The 21,183-nt window shown below is 46.3% G+C and overlaps 1 protein-coding gene and 1 long non-coding RNA gene across 3 annotated transcripts in view; one reads left to right on the forward strand and one right to left on the reverse strand.

Annotated features, from left to right (window-relative positions):
* LOC146801638 (uncharacterized) overlaps positions 1 to 9,777 on the reverse strand; it is a 51,985-nt gene extending 42,208 nt beyond the window's left edge. Inside the window, exon 1 of the long non-coding RNA XR_014967629.1 lies at positions 9,571 to 9,777. This is a non-coding gene — a long non-coding RNA (uncharacterized LOC146801638). The remainder of the gene's footprint in view (positions 1 to 9,570) is intronic.
* The window catches only part of LOC146801637 (prolactin receptor-like), a 396,244-nt gene that overhangs the window by 107,861 nt on the left and 267,200 nt on the right, over positions 1 to 21,183 (forward strand). For both annotated transcript variants that reach the window (XM_085621110.1, XM_085621111.1), the window contains one exon: positions 9,423 to 9,519. In XM_085621110.1, coding sequence (XP_085477236.1) covers positions 9,429 to 9,519 — 91 coding nt within the window. In that variant the 5' untranslated portion in view covers positions 9,423 to 9,428. The remainder of the gene's footprint in view (positions 1 to 9,422; positions 9,520 to 21,183) is intronic.

The following is a 21,183-nucleotide window of genomic DNA, read 5'->3' on the forward strand; positions in this document are numbered from 1 at the left end:
CGCTCTTGAGACCTATTGTCGCCGAGATGCCTCTCAAGGGAGACAGACCGGGGCACGCGCAGCGATTGGGGTCGGGGTCTGTGGACACGCTTGCGCAGATGCACACGCACACACACAGACACACGCGCGCGCACACACCCCACCGCTGCCGACCCCCCCCCTCACCGCATCTACGGCTGCCTAACGCGCGCGCACACACCTCGCCACCGCCGCGGCTCCCCCCCCTGTTAGAGACCAGTGTTTCTTTTGTAGCTCCCTGCAGCCAGCCCAGCCACATCAGAGAGGCCCTCCGGCGCTTTCCCCATTCACGGTGCGTAATTACAGAGAGATGGAGAAAAGTAATACAACCAAAAACATTCTCGGGGTCGTCTTGGGACACTTTACATCGACTGACTGAAAAACATTTCGCAAAAGTGAAACTATCAACCTTCCCCTTCACTCCTCCGGTTCCCTGCCCTACGAGACGCCGAGTCCCATAACCCAGATGACCTTACACTCAGACCCAAGTATCTGTCCCCGCCACATGGGGGCTTTCCCCTGTCCCACGGGTAAAGATTAGGTCCGTCACGGGCGTCCACACCTTCCCGTTCCCTGGGAACCTGTAGACTCACCGCCCTGGTCCGTAAGAGTGCTCGTCCCGCTGCACCGCCGGCTCTACACACGGACGCCGCCATTTTCTCCCTGACAGAAGAGAGGACGAGGAGACGCGCAGGCGCAGTGCGGAGTGCCCGTGCTCTGAGCCTGGAGCGCGCATAGGGTAGGCGCGAGTACGTTGCTGCAGCTAGTTATTGCGATGTGTAATTAATACACAGCATTAAAGTACAATTGAATGAATGCATTCACGTACTGTATCAATTATACAGATTGTTTTCTACTTTTTTCAACATTCGAACGCTTCATTTCACAAAAATGCAGAACGAGTAAAATTAGATTTGTGGAATGAAATATATTTTAGGCGAGAATGTGACCGTACAATTGAGTTACTTCCTGGACTCAAGCAGCGACATCTAGATTAGAGTGATGCAAAGCTGTTCACTGTAACATCTGAAGCAAGCAAGCCACTGCTTATGGTTGCAGTAACAGTCACGCTCTTCCCAATTGCCTTTACCTGTGCGTGTTCTTTAATTGAAGGAATATTATTAAAGACTGAATAGAAGCTGTGCATCAGCATTAACTCTGAGCAGGCAAAATGGCCGTTTGGATTGTTAACTGATGGACTTTGAAAAGATAGGAAATTGTTTTGTGTATTCAACATGGAAGACATGATGGCTAAGGTACCAAGGTAAGTAAGGAGAGAAAAACTAGGGCCCTAGTTATGTAATGGGTTATACAGACAGACCTGATGGGACTTGTTGATTTGTTTGCCGTCCCATTAGATGTATTTGACGATTATTGCACTGTGGATTGTATTGACTGGCTTCACCTCTCCTCACCAGTACAATGGCTGCAGAATACATTCCCTCTCAGCTTATCCTGAAAGTGTGGGGCCACCTGCATTTAGGATTGCTTACCTGCGTACCTGAAAAATTAGCTTACCACTCTTGATTAGAGATTAATACTGCATCAAAACAATTGCAGAACAGACATTTAAATACAAGTAGTTTCCTATATGAGAATACAAGGAGTTTCATCCGGCTTGCTACCCTCTCAAAAAGTACCAAGTTTTTAAACTGTCCAGGCCCAGATGTATCTATATACTGGTCACAAAAAGCATTCACTTTTACAACCAGTGGTGAATTTTGAGAACTATTCATAAGGTAGGTCACAAATGGCACCTCACTCTAGTTGGTGGCAATCTCAAGGACGGTGGCCTACAAGGGTCAGCAGCCCACTATGTATGTGATTGCTTTGAAATAAAGGTGTTTTATACAACAGCCCAATTTCCTTATAGAATAAAAGGGTTATCAAAAAAAAGCATATTCTATAAGAGTTAACACTGGTCCTCCAGAAACCTTTTCAACAATTCACAAAGGAGAACGGGTCCAAAGGGACCTCCTTCCCTTTTACTAATATGTTACCATCCAAACTTGGAAGTTAATAAACTTTCAATGTTTTGCACCTGGAATTCTGGTGGAAAACCATTGAGACAGCTGGTACAAATTTGGTGTTTGGAAGGGACGCCCACAACACACCGCTTGTAAATACTGAATCAATATCCAGTGGCAGTCTCAATTTAGGGGTCAGTAAAGCTTTATCAACTTCATAAATGGGATTGGTGCAAGTATCTTCAACCACAAAAAAAATTCTGTACATCAGGCCCCATGTTCAGTAACATCCACATGTACAGATGCAAGAATTAGCAGCATCTTTGGAATTTAGGCTGAAGAGCAGCAGTTGCATGTTCCAGAAATGGCTGAAGAAATGGATTCAGTGGCCTGTTTTTAGGTCGAGCCTAGCGGCTGCGCACATGCGCTGCTCGCTCTGTGTGGCATTCTGTAGTAGAGTATGCTGTGGAAACCTCACCTACTCTCCTCCCATATTTTTCATTGGCTAGTTTCATTGTCCTTGGTAAAAGCTGGCTTCCGATAGATTATGAGGCTTGTTAGTCCCTCCTTGTTACCGCCTTGTTGCTCATTGTTACCTCCCATGAGGACTGGATCTTTTACTTGTTGTGTTACACAGTCTCTTTCATAAGTCGGTAAGCACTTTTTTCTTTAATGATCTTTCTTATTCCACCCACGACATTTCAGCAGGCCCTCTGGTTTTACTAATGTATATATTTAAATTATAGCGCATCCGCTTTAACTATAGCGGCTGCGCCTAATTTTTTATTTACTTAACGTTGACCGCTTACATAATGTATTTATTAAAATTGTAGGCGTTCGCTTTAACTATAGCAGACACTCTTAATTATTTATTTACCTAACGCTGGCCACTTTCGTAATGTATTTATTAAAATTATAGCGCGTCTGCTTTAACTATAGCGGACACACTTATTTATTTAATTTTTTTATTAATAGTGCAGGCCACTTTCGTTAGGGCGGGGCAAGGGGGGGGGCACAACTTTATAACATTTGCAATGTAATAGGACTCGCATTTACGCGTGTTCAAGCTATTGTCATTTTAAATGACAATGCCGTTTATTTATGTTTTTAAAACCAAAACATAAATAAAAGGCATTGTCATTTACAGTGCCAATAGCTCAAATTTGCGTAAATGCGAGACCTATTGCATTGCAAATGCTTGTTTAAATTAACCATTGGAAAGTGTTAACAAGAGCTTTAGTGGTGACTCACCTAGTCTACTGGCAACCTCTATTCTGGGTCCCCTAAGAAACTCACTGAAGGGTGCAAAAGTCTACAGAACCAAGTAGTCTGGATGTGCCTGAACTTACAGAGATGAAACCACACAAAACCAGACTTAAAATGACTCCATAGCTTGCAGTAGCTGCAGACATCAAGTGCAAGGTTCTCTGCATTAGTCCAAAGCCCACTGAGGTAAAGTGACAGCATAACGACAACAACTAGCCCCCCACTAGCCACCTAGGAGCCTAAACTACATAACTGCACATTTGACATTTGAGCAGCCAATGAGGTTACAAGTGGCTGAAACACAAGGTATTTGTGGAATTCCTGAGAGTTTAGGGCCTAAGGCTGTGGAATTCAAACCTCAGACAAGAACTGGATTACATGCACTTCAGGAAATGCCTGAAAACTTTTCATATCAATTCATACTCTTAGCAGAACTTGAAGGACAGGGTTCATAAATGAAGAATGTCAACCTGGTGTTTCCTACCTCGGCAGGTAAGTCTCCAAGTTCCTTGGTTTGTCCATGAACTTCTTCAAAACTACAGTATTCTAATGTGACTTATAGGTGACTGGTGGCACATCATAAAACTTCCACAGGAAAAGATATAAATAAAAGGGAACAGATCATCGTTGCACGATTGGAAAGGCTGAATAGCTTAGCCTCCTACAACAAAAGGCAGCGGCAACACTGCACAACTTTTGAAAAAATTCCTTGAACCATATCTACCCTTTCCTCGCCAAAATATTTTCGATGTTTTAGATTCCTCACTTGCATCATGCGGTTAATCACATATGCAAATTTTATTTAAAAATAGCTATCACAGATTGCAGTTTAAGATTCCACCATAACCTGCTTGTGCTGTTACTTGCAGTGCTGCGTTGCACTTCATATAGGCACACATTTATGGTGCTTATTTCAAGATACTCTCATGTACAATAATGAAGACAAGCAATGGTAAATGCATTAGGTTTCACCTATGTGATTAATAATAAGCTGTTTTTTTGTTTTAAGTTGTAGCTTGCTGAGTAGTTATGAAATATAAGTTACAGAAAATCTGTTCAAGTGTTATGACCTGTTTATGTAAAAAAGGCAATATATTGTGCTGTTATTACTGGTATAGTGCGGGTAAGTATCAGCACATTTTTTAAAAGTAAAAGAGTGAAATAATAGAATTAATTGATGTAATAGCAATATCAGGTGTTTAGAGGAGTCCCGACATTTTTTGGGCTCGGTGCTACTACACCTGCTGCACCATTCAAATCATGCCCCTAGTGCCTGCAAGATAACTATATTTGTGACTGCCTGTCTAATGGTTAAATATTGAAATATTTGGTGTTTAGAGTGGTTCCTAGAGCTTTGGGCCTTGCTGTCACTGCACCTGCTGCAAAAACAACAGTTGATGGACAGAATGCAGAACAAAGTCATACATTCACCCCAGTACAGAGATCTGGGCCTAAATCCATCGATTTTTTGCTCACCATGCCATTCCAGTTTGAACCCAGCCATATGCAAATCAGTCTTGACCCTGTGCCTCATGGGAACAGTCCAGCCTGAACTGCCAAGCCAGGTCCTCCCTGGACTAGAAACAAGCATCCTAGGACCGGTTTCGGGGTTTCACCCCTCTTCAGCCAGGATAGCTTCATTCCAGTGGCATGGAGAGCACGGGACCCACGTCTGGGCATACCCTTCCCACTCTGGGTGACAAATGCAAAAACAATAGTTGATGGACAGAATGCAGAACAAAGTCATACATTCACCCCAGTACAGAGATCTGGGCCTAAATCCATCGATTTTTTGCTCACCATGCTGTTCCAGTTTGAACCCAGCCATATGCAAATCAGTCTTGACCCTGTGCCTCATGGGAACAGTCCAGTCCCAACTGCCAAGCCAGGTCCTCCCTGGACTGGAAACAAGCATCCTAGGACCGGTTTCGGGGTTTCACCCCTCTTCAGCCAGGATAGCTTGATTCCAGTGGCACGGAGAGCATGGGACCTACGTCTGGGCATACCCTTCCCACTCGGGGTGACAAATACAATGTGCAACATTCCGTCCATCATCTAGTGCGTTTTGCTGTTCGCCCTATGTGGGAAGGGTATGCCCAGACGTGGGTCCTGTGCTCACTACGCCACTGGAGTAAAACCCTGAAACGGTCCTAGGATGCTTGATTCCAGTCCAGGGAAGACATGGCTTGGCAGTTCGGGCTGGACTGTTCCCATGAGGCACAGGGTCAAGACTGATTTGCATATGGCCATGTCTGAACTGGGGTGGCATGGTGAGCAAAATAACGATGGATTAAACCCAGATCTGTGACTGGGGGTGAATGTTTTCCAATGTGCAACATTCCGTCCATCATCTTGTGTGTTTTGCTGTTCGCCCTATGTGGGAAGGGTATGCCCAGACGTGGGTCCCGTGCTCGCTACGCCACTGGAGTCAAGCTATCCTAGCTGAAGAGGGGTGAAACCCCGAAACCGGTCCTAGGATCCTTGATTCCGGTCCAGGGAAGACATGTCTTGGCAGTTCGGGCTGGACTGTTCCCATGAGGCACAGGGTCAAGACCGATTTGCATATGGCCATCTCTGAACTGGGGTGGCGTGGTGAGCAAAATAACGATGGATTAAACCCAGATCTATGACTGGGGGTAAATGTTTTGCCAATGTGCAACATTCCGTCCATCATCTTGTGCGTTTTACTGCACCTGCTGCACCTTTGAAATCATGACCCAGGTGCCTGCAAGGTAACTACACTTGTGTCTGCTTATTTGGTGTTAAGAAAAGTTATGACAAATTTTGGTCCTGGTGCCACTGCACCTGCAGCACCATTGAAATCATGGCAGTAGTGCCTGATAGATTACTACTAAACAGGCAGTCACACATGCAGTTAAGTTCAGCAATATTCTGAGTTTACTGGGGTCCCTAGAGCTTTTGGCCCAAGTGCCACTGCACCTGCTGCACCGTTAAAACAAAGCCCCTTTTAACTGCAAGATAACTGCAATTGTGTTTGCTTGTTTCGTAGTAAAATATGGAAATATTAGGTGTTTTGAGGAGTTCTGACAAATGTTGGGCCTGAGCCACTGCACCTGCTGCACCATTCTAATCATGGCCCTGTTATCTGCAAGGTAACTGCATGTGTGACCGCCTGTTTAGTAGTAAAGTTTTGCAATATTCTGCGTTTACTGGAGTCCCTAGAGCTTTTGGCCCCAGTGCCACTGCACCTGCTGCACCGTTAAAATAAAGCCCCTTTTAACTGCAAGATAACTGCAATTGTGTCTGCTTGTTTAGTAGTAAAATATGGAAATATTAGGTGTTTTGAGGCGGTCATGACAAATTTTGGGTCTTTGGCCACTGCACCTGCTGCACCATTTTAATCCTGACCCTGTTATCTGCAAGGTAACTGCACTTGTGACTGCCTGTTTAGTAGTAAAATATAGCAAAATTTGGTGTTATGTGGGGTGCCTAGAGCTGTTGGTACTGGTGCTACTGCACCTGCTGCACCATTCAAATCATGACCCTATTGCCTGCTAGATAAATGCACTTGTGAGTGTCTAGTAGTCACATTTAACAGTAATCTGGGTATAATGGTATCCTTAGAGCTTTTGGCCCCAGTGCCACTGCACCTGATGCATAATTCAAATCATGTCCCTTTTAACTACAAGGTAACTGCAAATGTGACTTTGTTTAGTAGCCAAATATAGCAATACCTTGTGTTTAGAGGAGTTCTGACAACCTTTGAGACTGGTGCTACTGCACCTGCTGTACCATTCTAATCATGACCCTGTTGTCTGAAAGGTAACTACACTTGTGGTTGCCTGTTTAGGAATAAAATATAGCAATATTAGGTGTTTAGAGGAGTTCTGACAACTTTTGGGCCCGGTGCCACCCACTTGCTGCATCATTCAAATTGTGACCCTGTTGTCTGCAAGGTAACTGCACTTATGACTGCCTGTTTAGTTTTACATTTTAGCAATAATCTGGGTTTAGTAGGGTCCCTACAGCTTTTGTACCTGGTGCCACTGCCCCTGCTGCACCATTCAAATCAAGGTAACTGCAATTGTGACTGCCTGTTTTTTTTTTTTTTTTGCAGAGTTTTATATAGCGAAAACTTGACCCGAATCCAATCAGGTATCAGAGCGCTTTACATAGCACCAGTTACGTTACATGAGGACACACATTCATTTTTGGTTAGGCACAGGGAGATTAAGTGATTTGCCCAGAATAACAGGATGTTTAGTGTCATTACCGAGACTCGAACCCAGTTCCCCAGGTCCGAGGTCGAGCGCCCTAGCCGTTAGGGCAGCTCCTCTCCCCAAGTAGTGTTTAGTAGTCAAATATAGCACTATTATGTTTAGAGAAGTTCTGACAACTTTTGGGCCCGGTGCTACTGCACCTGCTGCACCATTCAAATCATGACCCTGTTTGCAAAGTAACTGGTCTTGTGGTTGCCTGTTTAGTAGTAAAATATAGCATAGCTCTTGAACAACACCTTTATTTTTAACATGCAATGTTTATTATAACATTGGAATGTGGAGATAATATAGTGCTTCGTGCTTCTACGGGCCGGTAAAGTCCCGCAAAGCAACATTCCAATGTTGTTTTGACAAAGGCCTCTCGGAGCCCAAGGGGATTTAAACCCCCTTGGGCTCCGAGAGGCCTTTGTTTTATTTGTTAGAACATTCTGCCCTCTAGTGGCAGAATGTTCTAATCGCCTTATAGCCCTTCGTAGCTGGGCTATGCCGTCTATTTAAGTCCCGCTCTCTTTTTAAAGGCCCTCGCCTTCGGCTTGGGGCTCTAATGCTGGAGAGGGCCTTTAATAGCTGGTATAGCCCGCTACGGCGGGCTATAAGGCTATATTACAACATTTAGAATTTGATCATAATGATCAAATAGATTACGTTGAAAAAATCAATCCGATAATGCCTACAAAGTGCAAAGAAAGGTGCTGAGGCATGAATAGGAAATGCCACAAACGTTCTAAGGCTAAAGCATCTGCTTTACACAACTAAGTAATAAAAAGCAAGCATTCCAGAATACTGTTAGAAGCTGTCTGCCTTTTCTGTGGGAAGAGATCTTATCTTGACAGAGAATGGGGCTTAAACAGTGTGAACAGCTTCAGTAGAAGTTTCATAAATGTGTGCAGCCAGGGGAAGGTAACAAAAAAAGTTCCACACAAAAGCAAATGAACGCTGGAATTCAGCTTTGGGAAAGGATCAGAGCCCCCTTTTAAGATATATTAAATACAAGAGATTTCACAAGCACAACGCAAGTGCTGTGCAGGTGAAACCTAGAAAAGGAGGTAGGATGAAGTGAAATATTTAGCTAGGATAACACAATTTGGTCGTGCGGGGAAGGCAGGATTGATCACAGGCTTAGATTGGGATCTCCGTCTAGTTGGTGTACGAGTTTGATTGTGGGTTGCAGGCAGAAGCCACTTGAAAGCTCGACTCGTTTTGGGCTCGAGGGCCCAAGAGGACCTCGAGCTGAGGCATCTGGCGCGAACCATCAGTGCCCCGCCCACCTCTACGTTTATGACAGATGGCATTCTGACACCTATATTCCAGTACCCCTCGTTTAAATGAAGCATCCCCATGTCTCCAGGTTAGCAGTTTAGCCACTTAAGCACTTTATCCACTCGACCATTCGACCACGAGACTGTGGAGCCTGGATTGGCCACTGGTGGCACCGCTGAGCCCGCTCGTGGCCTCCTGGGCAGTAGCGTAACACAAAAATGATGCCCCCCCCCTTGCAGAATCTGACGCGGGACCCCGTTGTATTCCGCAGCTCGCAGACCTGCATTGGGCTGATTGCCCCCCCTGGTGGGTTGGGGCCCCCCTGGAAAGCAGGTGCCTGCGTTACGCCGCGGGTCCAGGGGGATCGGAGCCTCTTGAGAATAATGCCGCTCCCTGGGGACAGGTGTAGTGTTGCCACCGTTCCTCCTACTCCAGTTGCAGGGGGAGGGGCGGGTGGGGCCGGCGTTGGTGCAGGTGTTATTTGGGAGGCGGGAGGGTGCCAGCTTTGTTTGCAGTGCTTTGGTGTACAACTGTCTCGCGCATGGCAAGGGAGGGGGAGGAGAGCTGGGGCGGTGTTTGTGCACGCGCCCCTGCCAAGGGATGGAAATAGAGGGATTACTCCGGAGCTGCGGGTGTAGTGATCCTCTACGTGTGTTTGTTTCTGTTCCAGGGAAGCATGCTCTCGGCGGCGGTGATCTGCGGACTGCTGGCACTGATGTCCGCCGCGCGCCAGGCGGCCACCGTCCACGAGGCTCCCGGAGTGACAGGTAAAGCGCTGCGAGGAAGCGGGGTGGGTGCAAAGGCGCTGGTGATCTCACCTGACAAGCAGCCGCATGCATGCCTTGTCTGAAAGCCTCGGCAGATGGCAGAGTGTGGTCTTATGTGTCTTCATCCAGCTGCACTTTCGATTCTCGACGCGCTGTTTATTGCTGCGTCTCACCCACGAGGAGGGCGCCCAGCGCTGCGTTTATTGTTCGCGTGCATTCTTCTAGACTCCTGTGGGCAGCGTGAGTGGTTCGCCGAGACCTGCATGTGTGTTGTTGTTTTTATTTATTTGCATTGTCGCAGAGCTTTATGGGTTTTCGATCCGATATAAATGTAGCTCGCGCAGTCCAAGTTTCTACTTTGCTTTCTGGTATTTGTAGTTCTGTTTTGTCCCCTCAAAAACTGAAGACTACGAGTCCCAGATTTCAACGGGGAAAAATTGGGACTGGAAGAGATGCTGATGGAGGAGATCGAAGATCTTCAGATCTCCGACCTTGGAACTGGGGGCCAGGCGTGAATCTCGGCGTCGGCTCAACAGCCTGTGAATCTGGGCAAATCACTTAATCTCCCCGTGCCTACCAAAACACGAATGAATCCTTGTGGAACATAACTGGTGCGCATGCAAAGCGCTCCATCTAATACCTTCGGATCGAGTTTTGCGCAATATAATAAAACATGCTGCAAAAAAAAAAAATACCAGGACGGACCGAAGGTGTCGCACACGACGGACGTTTTAGCTTTGTAACTGGGCTCACACCAAGGTGTGTGGTAAATAGGATATTTGGAGGAGGAGTTGTGGTGTAAACACAGTCAAGTGGTGAAAAAAGATAACATGCGGTAGCATGAATTTTTGTTTTCGTTTCCCTGCCCTGTTGTTCTGGTAACATGTGCTATCCTGTATAGTTCCCTTACAATACCCCAACCTGTTCCTGTGATTTGGTTGTACAACTGTGATCATGAAAAGAAGCAAACTTCAAACTCAACAAAGCAAATTGCGCACTTGACACGTGGGCATTAAAGCGCAATAAACTGGAATGCTTGCGTATTCACCTTGTTCAGGTAGTGTGAAGCCCTGAAAATAGTTGCATATTTACTCCCGTAGAGATCGGGATAACCCCGTTTTTCGGGTGTAAAAAGTTGGTCAGGTTGCCCGTCAGTAAATGGGTTTGTGCAACGACATTTTTGCCCTGCAGAAACAAAGGAAAAGTTAAACTGTGCAAACGCATTTATCTGTTCCATCTATGCGTACGGAAATGGAGACTCACTACATTTGTTTTATTGGAATGTCATTTTTAATAGTTTAGTGTTTACAAAGGGCTCGCTCGTATTTATTCTGTGGCGGAATGGAATTGGCCAGGAGTTTTGGCTGGCACGCGGGCATGAGAAGCAGTCACGTGACGGCGTTCAGAAGGCGGCAGAAGAACGGTCACGTGACGGCGTTCGGAAGGCGGCAGTAGAACCTGCAGTGGTGGCTCCTCCGTTATGGCGAAGGAGCTTCGCCCACCGCTGTTTCAGCAGTGCGAAAAAGATCCTAACAGGACGTTACTATCCTTTTCTTTTTCTATGCGGGAGTCGGGGTGGGGCTGGCTCTGTGACGCCGAAGCAGGGGAGGAGGAGTTTGCACTCCTGTAAGTTAGGGTGACCAGATTCTCAAAACAAACAAGCATTGAAAATGCAATAGGTCTCTCCTTTGATTAAGTTAAAGCCATTTGCTTTGCTAATGGTATTATATAGCAAAGCAAATGGCTTTAACTTAATCAAAGGCGAGACCTATTGCATTTTTAATGCTCGTTCACAGTGGGCAGCTTTTCCCAATGCACAATTGTGCCCAGTGTATAGCTCTCCACAGATGGAACAGCAAATGCCAAAAGACACACAGTGGTATGCTGGGAAACTGCTGCAAATTTTCAGCATGCAAATGGGAACATTTGTGAATTCCCGGAAGCTCTACATTTTATGAGTGTGTAGGAGTACATGTAAGCGTGTAAACATACAACATTCTTTTGTGAATCGACTTCAAGAGCCCTTAGTCTCATCTTAGAAGGGTGTGTTCCGTGCTCTATAGGGTATTGCTTTTATCTGATTAGGAATATTCTTGTACACTTTCCGATGCTTCAAATAATTTCAATTGCCTCCAAACAGGGCCGGACTGGGAACCAAAACCGGCCCTGGCAATGTGCTCGGTCAGCCCCCGGTGGGGTTGGGGTTACCGCCGAGCTCGTTGCCAGGGCCGGTTTTCGGCCGATTTTGTACCAGGGTCGATTTTGCAGCTATGCTGCTAAAACGGCCCTGTTACAAAAACTGCCCCCAGGGGCCCAAAACCAGTCCCCACCCGTGCGGCCCACCGGGGGATTGCCCAGTGCCCGCTACGGCCAGTCTGGCCCTGCCTCCAAACTTTGATATGGTGTTGGATCTGTTGTTGAGCCTCTAGTATATTCTCTCTAATATTTCTACTAAGAATTTAGCAAGCATACAGACAGGCTTGACGCCCTCAACAATAATAAAATATGATTATGGTGTTGTGCTGGAGAGTCTGATTAAACTAATATCGTTACATTGACTTTATCCATTTATGGGATAAACAGGGCTATTCAAGCTTAATAATAAACAAAACAAGCATTGGCATAGCCAATAGGTCTCACCTTTGGGACCTTATAAGTGTTTAGCCATGCAACAGTTGCATAACTAAATACTTATAAGGTCCCAAAAGCGAAACCTACTGGCTATGCCAAGCGGCCGAGAAAGTGAAAGTAATCGTGGTAAAGCGCGGCGCACGCGGCCGCGCACATGCACTGTAGCTCTAGGCTGGCCTGGTAGCACTTTTTGGAGCCCTCTCAATAAGTCTCGCCAGACCAGCGCATGCGCTGGGTCAGGCGAGACCTAAAAATATTAGGAGTGAGCTCCAACAATAAGTAACTTTAAAATATGGCTTCGAGGGAAACGGGGCACAGAATTATAACGCACAGATAACGTGGCGCTCGCAGTCGAGTGATACGAATTTATTTTCATACATACAGTGAACCTCAGAGGGCCCGCTAACCTTGAGATCTCTGCTCTATCAATAACCACTAATGCATACTTTAAAGTATGTTTCATTGTGATTAGGGTTTGGAAACACTGGTACTTAACCACCTATCTGGTCACCCTTGTTACCACCATTCACAGGCATTTACTTATGCCTAATATTTTACTCAAATAAGATGTTTCTAGTTCATAGAACACAACGCTAGAAACCCAGCCAGCGTTATTAAAAACAGCAAAGTTTGGATCTTTCTGCAAGACCAGCAAGTCCTGGTTCCTCCCCCACTAGAAAGAGCCTCCGAAGTATTGGGCGTAGCCTTAAAGTTGCAACCACGGACATGGATGAGGGCCTGCAATAGCATAAGCAGCAGACCTCATTAACAACACACCTCAGTGCTAGGGCTGACTTGCAAGAACAGCAGAACTGGAGCTACTGCCATTGTTGACATGTTCTTGAAGTGGACAAAGGGAGGGGAACCGTTCCAGGAGTCGTCATAAGTTGGCTACAAGCACTGGACTAACTTCACCATGCACCAGTGCCAAAGGCGTAAACACATACCAGTACCAGAGCTACAGTCCAACTCCAAAAACATGATTGGATATTTGGGTTTGGTTTTCTAAAATGTTTTATTGAATTTCATTATAACCAACAAGGTCAGATTATTGCTGAAACATGGCTAACCTACAGGATAATCAAGTGTGATAAACATTACGATAGCTTAATCAGGTGGCACCAGATAAACTTCCTACACAAGCAATTACCAGATGCTCAACAACATATTATGAGACCTTAAAATGAAGGTGAATAGTTTTAATGAGGAGAATTCACAGACCACTAGTGGGCTGTTGAAATCCGGAACCCCCTACAATACTCCACAATAGAGCATTCAGGGACCCAATACATTTTCAAATTACTTGGGGAAGCCCCTTGCCTGGCATGCGTATTTCTCTGTTAGAAGGCACCGGTCCATATGAGCTGTCCATGCCAACATCCTACCCACACCTAGCTGTACTACCATCAAAGCTAGCTCAAAGATCAGTTCATCTTATTTGGAAGGGCACAGTTGTATAGTCTATTTCCATCTCTGCTGCCTTGGCTAAAATATTACCTACCCTATTCCAACAAGCATTGGCGAGGCCAATAGGATTCTGACAAGCATTGGCGAGGCCAATAGAACGGGTTGATAAATGGAAATGCTGCACCAGTCACTGGTGATTTTAGGCACACAGTAAGTCATTATACACTCACTCTGTCTCTCATCCTTGCATTCATGCATCCATTCACCCATCCAATGTCTCATTCTTGCATTCACCCACATTACAATCGCCAATAAAACACATACATATGATCAAAAGCATATGCAAGAGAAATTAAAAAGAATAAAAGTGAAAAAAAAGAAATGATAGCACCACCTAATCGTGGGTGCATGTTTGAAATAGAAAATCAAATCAAACATAGAAGTGGGCAGCCGTGTTCCAGTGGTATTGTACCTTGTGAGTTGTTGGCTCATAATTCCAACATGGCCACCATGTTTAGGTCAAAGTGGTGGCCGTCTAGGAATGGTAAATCCAGGATACACTATGGATAATCTAATTCTGCTATGACCACCCGGTTTAGAAACAGTGGTGCGCAGGATGGAGAGAGCCCTGCAGATGAAATAAGTGGCCAGCGAGCGGCTGGCAGCGCTGCTGGGGAGCTGCTGCATGCTCTGAAAGGTGAGAATGTAAAACTAAAGGACTGCCCCACCAGCTCTGGCATGATAGCACCCTCATTTACAGGTAGATGTGCAAATACAACCAGAAAAAATGGCGCAACTCACAGGGAATCAGAGCCAATGTCTGGCGTGAGATGACCTAATGACCCCCCGGGTGTGCTGTTATGGATGGAACCAGAGTCACTCTGCATGTACATATAGGTATATAAATGGACACATCGACAACCATTTGACTCTGGAGTACCATTCATTTACATTCACATGAAGAGATATAATCAATCTTATTGGTTTTATAGACGCAACATAGAGTTGGTTGCTTTCAATGATAAAAATGCATTGAAGTGCTGCTTAAACTCTAAATTTTGAAAACTGTTTTTTTTTCTTGAGAAGAGGGTGACGGGACAAATTATATCCTGGCAAAATACACCCCGACTGTATGGAAACATTCTTAACGCCTACACATCCTAAGGTTTCTATCTCTGGAAGCCAAACCCCTCACTGTGATTGACTGGCTCGGGAGACCCCACCGAATAGGACGTTTGTGAGATTTATGGCATTTCTTCCCCCAAAAAATGGTGATTACCTCCCATCTTCCTCGCGCAGGAACATAGCCCTACCACAGCTTGACCCCCAGATCTGTTCCTCCGAGTCTCTTGAGCACGGGCATACCCGATACCTATGGATTCGGCCAGCAACTCGGCGAACCTACCAAGCCACACATTTATGAAAGTTAGAAACACAGTGATGTGGCTTGGTTGAATCACTACGCACTTTATTACTCCAGCTCCTCTGCAAGTGTGAATAAACAAAATGACAATGTCTTCACTTTTCTTTCACTGAACTCTCCAGAACTTTAAGTAAAGGGCAACATTTCTACAATCCAATGTTCCCACACTTCTCCTTATTAAACAAGCATTGGCATAGCCAATAGGTCTCGCTTTTGGGACCTTATAAGTATTTAGTTATGCAGCACAATATCCTTGGTGCAATAACATCAACTGTTCAAAGTTTGCTCTCCTGGGTCCACATTAGCCGTGGCACAAAGAACAGGGCGCTGTCCTTCTATTGCATTTCCCTTGCAGCTGCCTCGTAACAGGCAGGAGACAGATCCAACATCTACAGGAACTTAGCTGCTCACTCTATTAGATATGGCTTACAGTCTAAAGCCAATATCGCAGCAGGAGCTATGGGAAAATCCCAATCACAGTAACAAAGGTCACCAAAGCCACTCTGAAAAGAACCAAAACTTCTGGCACCAATGTACAACAAAACAGAGAAGAACATTATTGTGGCAAAGAAATAGCATTAGTGCCGCAAGCCCTCATCATGGTGGCATGACTCACAAATGCAAGGCGCCTGGGATTGCCAGCACAGAAAGTTATTTAACCACATTTTTTAGTCAGGTGGATTTACAATACTGTGTTTTCAATTGTGAAAGACATGTGGAAAGGCTTATAAGAAGGTTTGAACAGGTTCTAAGAGTGTTAACTAAATAAAACATTCACAGTCAATAAGAGTATGTTTTTTTAATACTTTTTACGATGTTATGAAAAGACCGTAGAACTATCTAGTGAATGGGGTCCTGTTCATTTATACACAACTCTGATGTCACAAAAAGCAGCAAGTTAGTGCTTAACAGCAACACCCGGATAATCACCTAAACAAGGACAACGGGTGTGCTCACGTCACAGGGTTCAAACCAGGTCCGGTTTTTAGAGGAAGAAAGCTAGCTGCTAAGGGCTGTCCTCCCTAAGGAGTATTTCCAGTCGCAGCCTTCCGTTGTTCCTCACTGGTGGTGCTCACTACATTTTAGCTAGAACTTTTAGTGAGGTCTGATATTTCACTGGTTCTGAAGGTGTTTGGAGACCTAAAATTCAAAAGATTGTATTTATTTGTGTTTTATTTCCAGTATAAAACAGGCTAAGTTTCCAAAGTTTTCTTTTCTTTTTTTCTATTTTTTGGCTTTCCTCTAAACTAGTAGATGAAGTTGCCAGCCCCTGGCAATGGCAGGAATGTGCACCTCAATGGACTTTGTGTCTTCGTCCATCTACGTCCACTGTACTTACTGTGTAACTGCGTCCGATGAGACAGAGACAAATATGTGAGATAGTCGACATACAGACAATTTTGCATTTTTCAACTGAGATGTGAACTGAAGGCAGCCAAGTTCCAACCTCAATTAAATATTTACAGTTCTGTTAGCTTTTTTTTCTTTCATAAAATATTGGCAAGCCTGTCCATGAAAATTCAGCATTACAGTATGTCTCACAACGTGATCGGCTGACGCTTAGTTGTTGATGGTTTCTGTTGATTCTCAAACGTGTCACTGCCTGAAGGCAAAGATGGCCGAGATTCTATCTCTCTGCAAGCCCCTTTAGTTCTCGGCTGCGTGCATAGGCTTTCAGCAAATTGCATCTACCCAGCTTATGCATGCACTGTTAATTTGCCCAGTGCTGCGACAAATCACTGCTATCTGGTGTCAAGATTTAGCGATAAGCTTTAGCATCTTTCTTCTCTTTTTATCGTTGCCGCCTTTTATATTAGAGTTGTTAAAAGTTAGCTCCAGAGGCGCAGGAATGAGCAGATAAACTATAAATGAGAGAAACAAGTGTCTGGCTGGAAGTGGCAGAAACACGTTCCCCAACACATAGGTGAGAAACGCTGCAGCTTCTGCACTCGACTGCCTCGAGCTGCAGGAAATGCATTTACATACGAGGTATGCAGGGATCCGGGCCAGAGCTCGCAAAGGAAGCATTAGAAACAGGAGTCGAAGGGCCAAATCCTCTTACATTTTACATTAATCCTTTTATTGGAAACAATGGGGTACCACTCCGCTAATTTCCTGAAAGACAAGCATTTCAAATTTGCTGGCTTCCAACAGATAAACAAATACTTCATTAGGACGTAATTTTGTACCTCGGGGATAATAAGGCCATGATTAAACATCACCTGAGGGAGATAAAAAATGCCCTGTTTGCTTACCCAGTGCTGTAAAAACAAGACCAGCCCGGCGGAGCGTGGCGCGCACGCTTGGTGGGGGCGGGGGAGCTCATTCCAGGCGGGGGAGCGGACCCTTTGAAGTAGGATGCCAAACGGATTGCATGGCGGCACGATGCACGTGATTGTGCGCGTGCTCGCCATGCAATCCTCTTTTGGGAGCGCTTTTGGGAGCCCCTTACTATAGTCTCGCATAGCAATCGCTTACGCGATAGCTAGGCGAGACCTAAAAAAAGAACGGCACCCCACATGTGTGGATGGGACTACCGCACAGGACAGGAATCGGCCAAAATTGTTATCAAGTGTAGACCAGATTGACACCATATTGATTTCACATTGTCACAGATTCCACTTTCAAGTGTGATTCTCGTGTTTTACTTACGTATGCGTGTTTCTGCTCCCATAGGGTGCGGACGCTTCTCTGTCTGTCAATGGTCTCTGCTCCTCAAGATGAAATTGCTTTCCCTATACTGCCTCTACCATCCTTTGTCGCCTCATGCTTATTTAACTGTGACTGCGCCACCCGTGTCTGTGGTTCTTGCTGGCATCTGTGCTTCGATAGCGCAGTTTTATGCTACAGCAACGGTGACCCGTCTTGGATGGCAAGGCTTACTGGGCCCTGTGCTGCATATCTCTTCGGTCAGGTGCCGCTACTACCATCGAGCCTGTGCCCATCCCCCTCCCCATGAATCACCTCTGCCTCGCTGGAGAGCTCACCGGGATCCAGCGTCACAGTCTGCGCGCCATCTTGAGGAGAGGTAGTGCATGTGCTGCGAGCTGGCATGTGAAAGTCCAGTTGCTATTTTTGGGATCCTTCCCAGAATCTGCGGTCAACCATTACATAAGTGTACTGGCTGGCAGCATGCAGCCCTATGTATTTTATGAGTACTGGCTGCTTAGGATAACCTTTGGTCTTAGCAGATAAACATGCCTGGTTCAGTCTTGGTGTGATCAGCTCTCTGAAGGAACCAGAAGGCATAAGGAGATCACGCGCACCTGGCCCGCCCTTCTGTCAGTCTCCATCGTAAATGCATATTACGCATCACGGGATTGATCCTGGAGGGTGGGAGCCCGCCTTCGATTCTGACACACCTTTCGAATGATCCAGGGCCTCGGGGTCAAGGAATGTGGCAATGCCAGGGACGGTGACACGCGGGTGACCTCTAGTTCTGTCAACTTGCCTCTAAGTACCAACACGCGCTTCCATGGGCGGATCACAGGTCCCTCCTTCACACCTGAATCAGGTAGCACAATTATGTCCAACCTGGAATACTGCTTGACTCTGACTCGAGTTCTACCATACCCCCAAATGACCCCCTTTCAATCAACCCCACCTCATCTTTCTACTCCAGTGGTGAAGGGAGACCGTGTTCTAAATGTAGATCTGCAATGGAAGCCCACAGGTTCCGCCCCTGGCCCTAGGTCCCACATCATGCCTCTGCTTCCAGACTCATACTATGAGGAATGACAGTTCCATTACTGGACTGTGTTCGCAATTCATTTTACGTGTTTATGTTTACTGTGTATGCTGACGGGGGATTCAGACCATTAATGTTAGGATAGGTGCAAAAAACAATGCAACCCCAGGGCTCGCTTCAGCTAAACATTTGGGCCAAAGAGCACGAGGCAAAACAAGATTCTCTGTAACAATCACCAAACCACATGCCCTGTCGTCTTTTATCCTCCATTTTCTGCTTACCCCAAACACGTTTTCAATGTCAAACGCTTTTGGTGAATGTTTAAACAGCGAAGTGGTCAGTACCTACCCTGCTATTCCTATTTCCCAGTTCATTTGCCGTCAAATTACCACTTAAATGAAAGGTGGGAGACTCAGTCGGCGTTGCCGGGATTGGAGATCAGTGCTTGACGAACAGCGAACATTTATCTCACTGAGTCATCCTTCTGGCATAATCTACTTTGAACGCCTGTATTTACAGAATAGCGCTCACGAGAGCATCTGCTGCAGGAAATAGGCACAGCAGGAAAGCACACCCGTGTGATCGTGTGAGCACCAGCAGTCAGATGGAGGAGGTTCAGGTATCTCAGGCCCAAGGGTGGGGGCCTTGGCACCCGGGCAGGGAGCACTTCAACGGCATCACGATGGACAGCAGACAGGGCCTGATCACTAACTTGATACACTGGTAAACTAACAGACTAGAGTAAGTGCCTGCTGAGGCACTGCAAAGTGCCAGGGTATCATAACATGGGAGACACAGCAGCAAGTACAACCTGCAATGAAACAATACACTGACACAAACAAAGGACAAGTAACAGAGCCCTGCCAGGTACAAAGAGGGAAGAACAAGTGTTCGAAATGAGTACACTGCCTGCTCCCGCCTCACTTCACCATAGAGATTTTTGCTGTGCCGCTGCCTCTGCAGCCGTGCCTTGAAAAACAGCACCAGCCCCGGAGACTCTTACCCGTGCAGTGGGCTCCGTGACCTCCGGAGAGGGGTAGCACAACCGGAGTGTCAGCAGAGCGGAGTAGGAAGTAACCATACCTGTGAGACCGAGAGCACAGGGACCCCGGATCGGCCTACAGCTGAGAGGGAGTCGGAACCAGTGGCGGTGCTTGCTGCTGGGCATGGGCGCACCGTGCTTCTGTTCCTTACTTGTCTGGAGGCTTACAGGGGGAGGAGGGAAAGCAAAAGTACGCCGCCATGCGCGCGTGTGGACATTCCTACGCTAATGAAAGTAAACATACGGGGGGAGGGAGGGAAAGCGAAAGCACGTCGCCATGCGCGCACGTGTCGAACTCCGGCTTAAGCTAATGAAAGTAAACATACGGGGGGAGGGAGGGAAAGCGAAAGCACACCGCCATGCCTGCTTGTTTCGAACTGCGGCATTTTCGTTGCTATGACAAAAAAGCTTCGCAAGATGGCGTCGACGGGAACGCGCATGCTGTTTACTTTGGACAAATGGCTAGAGCAGCCATCTTTGTCCATGAAGACGCGTGCATGTAAGCCCTCGGGAGAATTGATTGCAAAAGGCTCTCGAATGGGGAGGGCAGCGCATGCGCTGCTTTCGCCAGGAGAGACCTAAAAGCCGGGACAGCTGTCATAGACATAGAAATAGGACTGACAGAAGTACCCATGGCTTTAAGTGGGATGAAAAAACACGGGGGCGTCTCTCGGAGCGTGGCCAATGTAATTAAGGACGTTGATCTGTACTTAGCATAGCGTCCCGCCCGAAAAATGTGCTTCTTCTGTGATTGTATCCAGATAAATAATATAACGAGTAATATCACACCTAGAACAAGCCTGGACTATTGGCTTTGTCAACAATATAACGAGTAACATCACATCTAGAACAAGCCTGGACTATTGGCTTTGTCAACAGTTGTTAGCTGCATAAGAGAAATAAGCAACAACTTTGGTTTCGCTGTACATAACATTGAAAATGCCTCAGTTCTGGAATGAAGAGACAGACTGTGAAAGAACTATAACAAGTCTCTTTCAAAGCAGTGAAGGGTGGTACTGCTGAAGCAGTAAGCTTTTTTTTTTCTCTGTGTGGGCAAAAATGGAGAGCCCAATAGAGACCCGTCTCAGCACCTGTGAGAAGTAAAGCAGGCGCACCGAGCGAGACACTATTTAAAAAAACTGGACATTTATCTGTTTAACCCGGGCACTACGCAAAAACCAGGACATTTCTTTATTTTGCAGCAAAGTGTCGGGACACCGGGACACTGCTCCAAAAAACCGGGACCGTCTGGGGAAAACCAGGACGTCTGGTCACCCTACTGTAAGTGCACATGACCGTTTGGCCGGCCCCAAACCGACTGTACTCGGCATGTTATCCAATTTCGCTGTGTTGCACAGCCCCGTGGAGAGCATGCCCAGGCTCCCAGGACTTGACGGACTGGGAACGCAAACCGGCCCTGGCAATTGAGTCGGGCCGGCTGCAGGGAGGCGGGGGGGGGGTGCACGTGTAAAA

Source organism: Triturus cristatus, chromosome 8 (assembly GCF_964204655.1).
Source record: "Triturus cristatus chromosome 8, aTriCri1.1, whole genome shotgun sequence".
Taxonomy (NCBI): domain Eukaryota; kingdom Metazoa; phylum Chordata; class Amphibia; order Caudata; family Salamandridae; genus Triturus; species Triturus cristatus.